General features: G+C 36.3%; 1 protein-coding gene across 1 annotated transcript; it reads left to right on the top strand.

Moving 5' to 3' along the window:
* Window positions 1-1204: 1204 nt before the first annotated feature.
* On the top strand, window positions 1205-4367 carry LOC149543158 (tubulin beta chain). The gene is made up of 3 exons (XM_089798047.1): window positions 1205-1728; window positions 1943-2212; window positions 3465-4367. Exons 1-3 carry the CDS (start codon window positions 1335-1337, stop codon window positions 4139-4141), a joined length of 1341 nt encoding a protein of 446 aa, XP_089654173.1. The 5' UTR covers window positions 1205-1334; the 3' UTR covers window positions 4142-4367.
* Window positions 4368-10702: the final 6335 nt, after the last annotated feature.

Raw genomic sequence — 10702 nt, 5'->3', positions numbered from 1 at the left:
CACTCAATGTTCTTTGTATCCTTGTAAATATGAATAAATAATGAAAATGAATTACACTTTATAAAATTAATGAACAATGATAACTCAACTTAATTAAATAAATAAGGTTTATTCGATTAAAATGGTTAGATGTTTGGAATGGAGATAACATGTAGTCTAAATAATTAAATGAGTGACAAGATCTTAGATGATTAAGCAACAATAGATCCTAAATGAGAAGTAGATAAAGTAGGTGATATGATGAACGATAAAACAACAATTTGTATTTCATCAACTAAAAAGGAAAACTAAATAAAAGTAACATTATTTAAATATATACAATTATAAATACAACTCACACAATACATAAAATAAAAACCGCCTTTAAATATCATATTCATAGAGACCTAAAGGGAACAACTTTTAAGACGATTTTCATATATTATACTAATTTTAAAGCAAATGCATTAAATTAAAAGTAGAATTTAATCAAGTGATAGACCACCATACTACCTCATGAGTGTCACTAATGTGACAAGTTAAAAGTAATCGATGCCACATGTTGAGCAACCAATCCTCCAAACAAACATACATTATCCACATAAGTAATCGATGCCTAGAAGAATTAGGTTATCCACATTTTCAATTACATCACAACATATTTATTAATATCAGAATATATTTAATAATAATATCACAACATATTTATTAATAAGAATATCACAACATATTTATTAATAATAATATCACAACATATATAATTAGGGCGCCTGCGTGGGTATGTGGAGTTGAGATAATGGCATGAACATGTTTGAATATTTGATAATGGTAAATTGTAATGTTAGGTGTATGAAATATAAAATGATGGCATGCGCATTTTTCGCCGTTGATGGTTACTTTATCAAGATGTCATAACTTCATCGACTCCTTGTAATCATGGTTTACAACAGTCAATAATGACGTCTTTATTGGTAATCTTAATTAACTGTCCCAATTTAATATGGAGTCTCATTTCGACCCAGTAGATAAAATTCAAAATTTAAACTCAAACCCAAAAAACAAATTCAATTCCAGTCGAGAAAATGAAATCAGATCCGTTAGATGAGAAAACAGTTGATCCTATTCTCCAACGGGTCTTTTCCACCTTGGAAGTTGGGGGGAAGACATCTTCTAGCCGTTGGGTTTCCCAGTTATATAAACCCCCAAATCTGTGCAAAATTGTTCCATATCACATTAGTTTGTTCATGGTTTGTTGGGAGTGATATTGCTTTGGCTTGACTGCTCATATCGCTCTTGATTGACTGCTCATATCGCTCTTGATTGACTGCTCATATCGCTCTTGATTTGAGGTGAAGATGAGGGAGATTCTGCACATTCAAGGAGGGCAGTGTGGGAACCAGATTGGTGCCAAATTCTGGGAAGTGGTTTGTGCGGAGCATGGAATTGATCCGACTGGGAGATACCAGGGGACTACTGATCTGCAGCTGGAGAGAGTGAATGTGTACTACAATGAGGCCAGTTGTGGAAGATTTGTTCCTAGGGCCGTTTTGATGGATCTTGAGCCTGGCACCATGGATAGTGTGAGGTCAGGGCCTTATGGCCAGATCTTCAGGCCTGATAACTTCGTTTTTGGTCAGTCTGGAGCAGGCAACAACTGGGCTAAGGGCCATTACACTGAGGGGGCTGAGCTCATCGATTCCGTGCTTGATGTGGTCAGAAAGGAGGCAGAAAACTGCGATTGTCTCCAAGGTTTTTTTTTCCCTAATCTTCTCTAGATTGATCTGTACTTGAACTGCATTTGTTTGGCTCTTTTTGTTATAATTTGGAGGTTTGCCTTTTAGATTAAGGCTCTGTTCTATAATTTGGAAGTTTTCTTTTTAGATTTAGGGTTTGTATTTTCGATTTAGGGTTTGCATTGGTGCTTTGGAATTGTTCTTATCTGGGTGTTTCAATTTATTTGCAGGGTTTCAAGTATGCCATTCTCTTGGAGGGGGCACTGGGTCTGGAATGGGCACGTTGCTGATTTCCAAAATCAGGGAAGAGTACCCGGATAGAATGATGCTCACATTCTCCGTGTTCCCTTCTCCCAAGGTGTCTGATACCGTGGTGGAGCCTTACAATGCCACATTGTCTGTTCACCAGCTGGTTGAAAATGCAGACGAGTGTATGGTTCTTGACAACGAAGCGCTCTACGACATTTGTTTCAGGACCCTCAAGCTAACTACTCCTAGCTGTAAGTATTTCACTCGGGTTAATGAATCAGTCATATGTAGGAGTGAGGGATTAAGAATAATTAAAAATCTTGAGGATATTTTAATAGATCCGTAAGGGCTTGTATTTGGGTGTTTTTAATTGAAAGGTCTTCTAGGGTTACGGTTGGACTATTTAGCATTTTGGGTGCAGAGTTGTCAGCACGTTGGATGTTTGGGGTGATTGTACGATTTGTTAGAGATATGGGTTTTGTGATGCTGGATTCTATGTTTAGGTGCCCCTTTCGGAATATGTTGATCTGGATGTACTGTTTAGATATAGGATGCAAAGTTATGAGGCTTGTGAAATGTTGCTCTGTTTTAGGTTTGCTGTAGGATTTGCGACGCAGGTTAGAAGCCTGTGTCATGTACCTTACGAGACAGGGTCACAGATTTAGAAACCTGTTTGAGATAATGCTGATTTGGATGCAGGGTTATGGTGGATAGTTTTTCGTCATTTTTTAGACGAGTGTATGATGCACGTGAAATGTTGCTTTGTTTGAGTTTGGCTGTACGAGTTGAGATCTCAGATTTAGAATCCCATTTTGAGATTGCTACAGTGTTTAAGGTGAAGGTTGTCTTGGTAAATTTGAGGTGGGATTTCAAAATTGAAGTCGTTTTGAATATGGGTTTTATGATGCCTGTTAAATGTTGCCTTGTTTGTGCTTTATTGTATGATTTGAGACTCGTTTTATCTAGATCTTATGAGGCAGGATTACAGATTTAGAAGCCCATTTGGGTAATTTTGATTAGTTTAAACTGTATAAATGTTGCTTTGATTTGGTCTTTGTATAGGCCTTGCAAATGTTGCTTTGACTTGGTTTTAGTATAAGAATTAAGGTGAAGGTTTTCTTGGTCTATTTGAGGTGATTTTAGTAAAAGAAAATTAGGTGAATGTTTTCTTGGTCGATGATGCCTGTGAGTGTTGCCTTGTTTGGGCCTTTTTGTATGATTTGACTCGTAGATCTTACGTGGCAGGATTACAAATTTAGAAGCCCACTTGGGTAATTTTGACCAGTGTAAACTGTATGTTAAAGTGCACGATTAGCAGGCCTGCCAAATGTTGCTTTTTAGTTTTACTTATAATTTAAGATGGAGGATTTATCTATTTGAGGTGGGAGTTCACAATTGAAGTCATTTTTTAACATGAGTCTTCTGTTATTCTGAAGTTGGTGATCTAAATCATAAGTCGCAATTTAAGTCATTTTTTAACATGAGTGTTCTGTTATTCTGCAGTTGGTGATCTAAATCACTTGATCTCAGCAACCATGAGTGGAGTTACATGCTGTCTGAGGTTCCCTGGGCAATTGAACTCAGATCTGAGGAAGCTTGCTGTGAATCTGATTCCTTTCCCACGTCTGCATTTCTTCATGGTGGGATTTGCTCCGCTGACATCGAGAGGGTCACAGCAGTACAGAGCACTGACCGTTCCAGAGCTCACACAACAAATGTGGGATTCGAAGAACATGATGTGTGCTGCTGATCCAAGACACGGAAGGTACCTGACAGCCTCTGCCATGTTCAGAGGCAAAATGAGTACCAAGGAAGTGGATGAGCAGATGATCAACGTTCAGAACAAGAATTCATCCTACTTTGTGGAGTGGATCCCTAACAATGTTAAGTCCACGGTGTGTGACATACCTCCCACTGGACTGAAGATGGCTTCCACATTCATTGGGAACTCCACTTCCATTCAGGAGATGTTCAGGAGAGTGAGTGAGCAGTTCACAGCCATGTTTAGGAGAAAGGCCTTCTTGCACTGGTACACTGGGGAGGGAATGGACGAGATGGAGTTTACTGAGGCTGAGAGCAACATGAATGACTTGGTCTCCGAGTACCAACAATATCAGGATGCCACTGCAGATGAAGAAGGGGAGTATGATGATGAGGAAGAAGAGCTCCAAGAGATGTAATTTTTAATGAAGAGCTCCAAGAGATGTAATTTTTAATGCCATGCAAACAACATTCTGTTGCTGCTACTACGGTTGCTTTACACTGTTTACTTATCTATCCTTGTAAACAATTAAATGCGATTATTAATACAGTAGATTTAGGCTTTCCACTTTCTCTCTCTTTGTAAAGAGATGTACTTGATACATTTTTATAGTAAATTTGATTTTGCTTTCCCACTTTTGAAAATTAGTGTTGAACTGAGAGTGGATTCTTTATTTTATCTTCATTGTGTGTCAGCCCGAACTTGCTCTACCAGGCAGTCAATTCTACTTGGCAAAGCTTGAAATAATGGAACCATTGAAAATGTAGTTATGTAACAAAGAGTAATAATAACAATCACTTGTCATGAATCTATGGTCAGAGAAAGGGTAGAGAAAGATCACATTGGGTGGCAGCCTGAGGCGATCTTCCTTGCACTTGTTCTACCAGGCAATCAAATCTACCTTGCAAAGTTTGAAATAATGGAACCATTGGCAATGTTGGGTATAAGCAGTATTAATAATAATAACAAGCGATCACTTGTCAGGAAAGATCAAAAAATACAAAAATTAATGTTTAACTATAAGTTGATTCAGAAGTGAGTAGAAATAATGTGAACTTAAACTTCAAAGCAGAGATCTGAATGCATACAAAGCAAATTATACTCCTCAAATCCGAAAATTTACATATTTTTCGTTAAAAAAACTATTGTCGTAATGGCAAGTTACATTACTCGTTTGTATATTTTTCAACCGTTCACGGGATGCAATTTTTTTGGTATGCTTTGCAAAAAAATTATTGTGTTTGAGATTTTTCTCTTTTCTATAAACCGTGTTGTGTAATTTGTGTTGTTTGCAATGTGCCTTAAACATTCTGAAATTTTCAAAATATAAAATGCCTAATTTGTAAAATTAGGTTGTCCATTCCTTTCAATAAAAATCATATTTCATGTGTTGGGACTATTGTCATCAATTGAATATGCATAGTTAAAGTGTTTTATTTAGCTATTGATGCCTCAAAAACTTTTGAATGTTGATTGATACATTTTTAGCATAATTTTGTGGATTTGTTGAAAAATAGAGTGTCAGATTAAAGGCCATTCATATAGGTAAAACTTTCAAATGTTGATTGACACATTTAGCATCAATTGAGAAACTTTTGTCACTTAGGATTTGTTGAAAAATCTAGTGCCAAATGAGTGTATTTAAAGTATTGTTTGTTAGGTATGGTGGCCAATCATTGGTAAAACTTTTCAAGGGAACATATATCCGTTTTTGACCATTTTAAAGGTAGATGGGTCAGATTGAATAATATGTTGTTTATGGGGGCCATCTTTGATCATGGAACTTTAATAACGAATATATAAGATAATAACTTTCAAGATTTTGTTAGGTTGACAATATAAAATGTTAGAAATTATTTTTTGAATAAAATAAATGTACAAGTATGTTGTTTGCAATGTGCCTTAAACATTCTGAAATTTTCAAAATATAAAATGCCTAATTTGTAAAATTAGGTTGTCCATTCCATTCAATAAAAATCATATTTCATGTGTTGGGACTATTGTCATCAATTGAATATGCATAGTTGAAGTGTTTTATTTAGCTATTGATGCCTCAAAAACTTTTGAATGTTGATTGATACATTTTTAGCATAATTTTGTGGATTTGTTGAAAAATAGAGTGTCAGATTAAAGGCCATTCATATAGGTAAAACTTTCAAATGTTGATTGACACATTTAGCATCAATTGAGAAACTTTTGTCACTTCGGATTTGTTGAAAAATCTAGTGCCAAATGAGTGTATTTAAAGTATTGTTTGTTAGGTATGGTGGCCAATCATTGGTAAAACTTTTCAAGGGAACATATATCCGATTTTGACCATTTTAAAGGTAGATGGGTCAGATTGAATAATATGTTGTTTATGGGGGCCATCTTTGATCATGGAACTTTAATAACGAATATATAAGATAATAACTTTCAAGATTTTGTTAGGTTGACAATATAAAATGTTAGAAATTATTTTTTGAATAAAATAAATGTACAAGTATTTTGAGCTTTTATCCTTCCACTAAACTTAATTCTATAACATATGCACCTTTCAATTCATTGAAATGCCCACTTTTAAAATGCCCACTTTTACCTCTACTTCATTTGCTCCCTCTTTAACGGTCACATATGCTCCCTCTTGAATGGTCAACTTTGGTCCAAGTGCTTATGGGTCACACTTGGTTACAAGAGTTTCAATATTGGGGGGTGGTGTTCCAATGACCCCTTTTCCCCTTGCATTTGTGCGTTGTGTGTTGGAAAAGAGAGACTCATTTTTGTCGTCTGCTCCAATTGGGGGGAATTTGGGCATCCTTGCTCCTGATGGTGGTCGGGTTATCTAATGGAGTTAAGTTCTAGGACACTTAAATAGAAACTTGGTATTGTGGTGCCTCCAAAACCTCTTACTAATGGGCATATGATTTTGCTTGCACTGCAAAGTCCACTAATGATTGTAATCACTAAAGAATGGTCATCGAAACTATGAGCCCCCTTTTTAGCAATTTTGCATAATTTATCCATTGCTTATTCTTGATCAAATCATCATTTTGCTATTTATTCGATTATAACCTATGGTTTGACCACTTTATCCTAAGTCTTTTACTTAATTAGCAAAACTTTCTCCCTTTTAATTAAGTAAAATCCCCAAAGTCCCACTTATCTTAAGTGTGCACATGAAAAGCATTATTCCTATTTTTAAAAACAATAAAAGATATTTTTGTCTCACATGAGGGGCACACTTTCCAAGGTGGATGGAATTTTTATTCTCCTCCACACGTCTTTTGCCTCTTAAACATATCCATTGATCTTGCTTAATTAAAATCCCCAAAGTCCCACTTATCCTAAGTGTGCACATGAAAAGCATTATTTCTATTTTAAAAATAAAATAAAAAACATTTTTGTCTCACATGAGGGGCACACTTGCCAAGGTGGGTGGAATTTTTATTCTCCTCCACACATCTTTTGCCTCTTAAACATATCCATTGATCTTGCTTAAGTGTATGATAACTCCTAGCCGTACAAGAATCAATTAAGTGCAATGCAAATGGAAGCTAAACTAGAATGAGATGCAAGCTAACAAAGAGTTACAAGAACCACATAGTTAAAGTATGTGATCTAAGCTAGAGCATTAAGATAATCTAAGCTACAAAATATACAATGATGCAAACAAAATGAAGACTAAGCTAAAAAAAGCAAAAATGCTCCAAGTGCTCCAAAATCACCAAGAATACCTGCAGTATAACAATAGTATGAGAATCACCTTCATGGTGGTTGGGGGTTTCAGATGATCACTACACGGTTCAAATTGTATCCATAATTGTGGATGGGTTGGATAGCTCTTCTCAAAATGATCTTTGTTTGGTGGAGGATTCTGTTGTTGCCTCTGATTCAAATGTTGTCCCTATGGTGGTGACCAAGAATGTTGTAGTTGTCCCTTCATCTGCTGTTGAAATTGTTGATTCGAATGTTGTCCCTCTAGCGTCTCTGTTTTAGAATGGTGTTGTTGTCCCTTCTTCTATTGTTGTCTAGAACACGAGTGTTGGTGCTATTTCAACTATTTTATCTCATGCAATGAGGGTGTTGGGGGTTGGTTGTGGGGCTGAATGCCCTAATTGGAAGAAGGCTACTAGGAAGGTGGAGGATGGATGGACATCAATAAAAGGAAAAAAGCCAAGTCCTCCAAACCTTCGTTTGATATGTCTTTACGTTCTCAAAAGATGGGACCGAAATGTAAAGCTTAATGGTCGGTATTGTATAAGGTTTTGGGTCCTTTCAAAACATGTTGCTCGCCTGCTCTTTTAGAAGTTGTCCCTTTTTGTATGGCTTTCCTGGCCTTCTTTGGCTTGTTGTTTCTTTGTTGTTTGTTTTGGTTCAGGACTTAATGTCTATTTCTTTTGTAAATTGATGGGTTTTAGGCACCCGTTAAAACATGTTTTACTTAATAAAAAATAATAGCATGAGAATCTAAAATATGAGAGACTAGGGAGAGAGTCTTTTTAAAGATAAATGGACTGTAGAGAATAAGAGGCAAAATCAAGGGTAGAGAATAAAATTTCCAAAGCCTCTTACTGATGGACACAATTTTGTCTATGTTGCAAAGTCTACTAATGCTATCCATTCAAAGGAGAAAGCTTGACCCATTACTTGTGCCAAGACATCCTTTGTGGTGGTGTGTGGCTCGGAAGTGGTGATCATGTGGATTTGGGTTGGTTTTTAAATTCACTAGCTTCTAGCTCTACGTTCTTAATATGTGTCACTAGGTGTCTGATTTAGGAGACCTTTAGTCTTAGGTAACATTGAGCTATTCCCCTATGTTAAAGATTTTTTTTATAGCAATTTCTTCTAATGAAATTCATTTAGTGTTGAGCAAGTTGTGGGTGTAGAGGATTTACTCTCTTACCTAAACTCTAGACAACCTCCTTTAACCCTCTTACTGAACTCCTTGGTGTGTGTCCACTATGGGTTCATCTCCCCAATCTCCTCCTATAGTTTCAGACAAACTCTTTCTATTAGGCTACTAGAAATTCTATTGTTTATTTTTTAAAGGTTGTGGATGGGGCTACCAGTATAATGGGCATCTCTACTTGTCCTCATATAGTTGACATTGACATCTCCTCTCCCCTCCTTTTGTTTGCATGATCAAGGTCAAGTAATGGGCTCAACAGCTAGATTATTAGGGCCTCTCCCCTTTATGTGTTAGTGTTGCTTCTACATTGTTCATCTTGCTACAAATTCTCCTTTTGCATGTTGAAGAGGTGTTGCCACTCGGTGAAGGCATGCAAATGATGACCAATTGACTATCTTTGCATCCAACTCTTTATCTAATGACTCTTCACAAGCTGATTGTGACTCCCTATAGGGTGATGTTCCTACTAAGCCAACCATTTATGACCTAGTGGATTCGACCCACCTCTTGTTGTTGATGTGGTCCCACAAGACCGCATGGATCCTTCTTATAATTAGGATTCTTGCTCCTGATGGTGATAGGGTATCTAGTGGAATTGAGTTTTAGGCACACTTAATAGAAATGTGGTATCGTCGTACCTCCAAAGCCTCTCGTTGATGGATGCAATAATATCTGTGTTACAAAGTTTACTAATGTTATTCATTTGAAGGAGAAATCTTGAATTGTAGCATGTGCTAAGACATCCCTTGTGGTGTTGTGTGGTCCAAAAGTGGTTTATCATGTGGATGTTACATTGTGGGTTAGTTTGTATATTTGTTGACTTCTAGCCCTACCTTCTTGATTTGCATCACCATTTGTCTAATTTATGGAGACCGTTAGTCTCATGTAACATCGAGATTTTCCCATGTGTTAATTAATTTTTTTTATTACTACTTTTACTTACTCTGATGAACATGCTTCAATGTTGACCAATATGTGGGTGTGGAACATTTGCTTTTTCAGCTAAACTGTAGACAACCTCCTTAAATCCCCACTTTTAACCAATCAACATGCATCGGGTTTGTCTCCTTACTTTTCCTTGTATTTTTGGAAAAATGACTTCCATGAGGCCACTGGTAGTTCTAGTGGTTGTGGATAAGTCGTGGGCTCAAATGCTAGATAATGAGGGCCTCCACTTTCAATTGCAATGATGCTTCTCCATTATTCATTTGTGTATATTATTCTTGTACATGTCGAAGAGGTGTTGATACTTGGTGGAGGGACACAAATGATGATGAGTTGATTGTCTATGCATCTAAATCTTCCTGTAATGACTCCTCACACACTTATTATGACTCTCCATAAGGTGATATTTCTACTGAGCTATCCTCCTCTAACCTAGTGGATTTTACCCCACTTCATATTAATGAAGTGGTCCCCTTTAGTCGTGTAGACCCTTCTTTGACTGTTGTTGCTCCTAGCTTACATCAATCCTTTCTTGTTGAGATACAACATTGTCAAAACTTTGTTCTTGTTGTTGATTCTATCTCAAAGATGGCTCTACCACCTTCCCCTTGTGGTGGAGATCCTACTTAAATTATCACCTAGAGAGTTGTTTGTAGGTGAAGAAAAATCACTTTGCAAACTCTCTCTCCTCCCTAGGTGGCGGGCGACTTGTGTACCCATTCTTGATGCAGATTAGAGGTTATGTTGCTAGTATATTATTAATGGTCTTTCTTGACACTGTAAATAATTGTTCTAGACAACCCTTGGGTTGTAGTGGTGAAAGGGCCAACCCCCTTGCTAGGTTCCTTTAATAATTAATACATAGTTATATAAGATAAAAATGATTCATGTATATTAAAAATGTATAATTTGTGTGAGCTTTCACACTTCCATTATTATATCTATAAGAGCAAACAATGTGCATGGATAAACAAATAAATTAATTGCAATTCACAAATATTCATTTAGAATAAAATTTGTTAAATAAATATAACATTAAGGTAGGAGTTACACTTAGCACAATTATATCATTTTGTTAGTACATTTAAAGCTTTTAAAGCATTGTATATTTGAATTGCTCTTAAAATAAGATGCTTCTTAACAAAT

The sequence above is a fragment of the Cupressus sempervirens genome, chromosome 8, assembly GCF_028749045.1.
Source record: "Cupressus sempervirens isolate cs-2001-9-10 chromosome 8, ASM2874904v1, whole genome shotgun sequence".
Classification (NCBI taxonomy): domain Eukaryota; kingdom Viridiplantae; phylum Streptophyta; class Pinopsida; order Cupressales; family Cupressaceae; genus Cupressus; species Cupressus sempervirens.
Note: the sequence above shows the minus strand (reverse complement) of the source record. Positions and strands in the feature narration are given on the sequence as shown.

What these genes read in the sequence shown, in the direction of transcription:
- LOC149543158 (XM_089798047.1), top strand. Translation starts at nt 1,335, where the DNA reads ATGAGGGAGATTCTGCACATTCAAGGAGGGCAGTGTGGGAACCAGATT. An exon ending in AAACTGCGATTGTCTCCAAG is followed by an intron (nt 1,729 to 1,942) that starts GTTTTTTTTTCC and finishes ATTTATTTGCAG; the next exon opens with GGTTTCAAGTATGCCATTCT. An exon ending in CAAGCTAACTACTCCTAGCT is followed by an intron (nt 2,213 to 3,464) that starts GTAAGTATTTCA and finishes GTTATTCTGCAG; the next exon opens with TTGGTGATCTAAATCACTTG.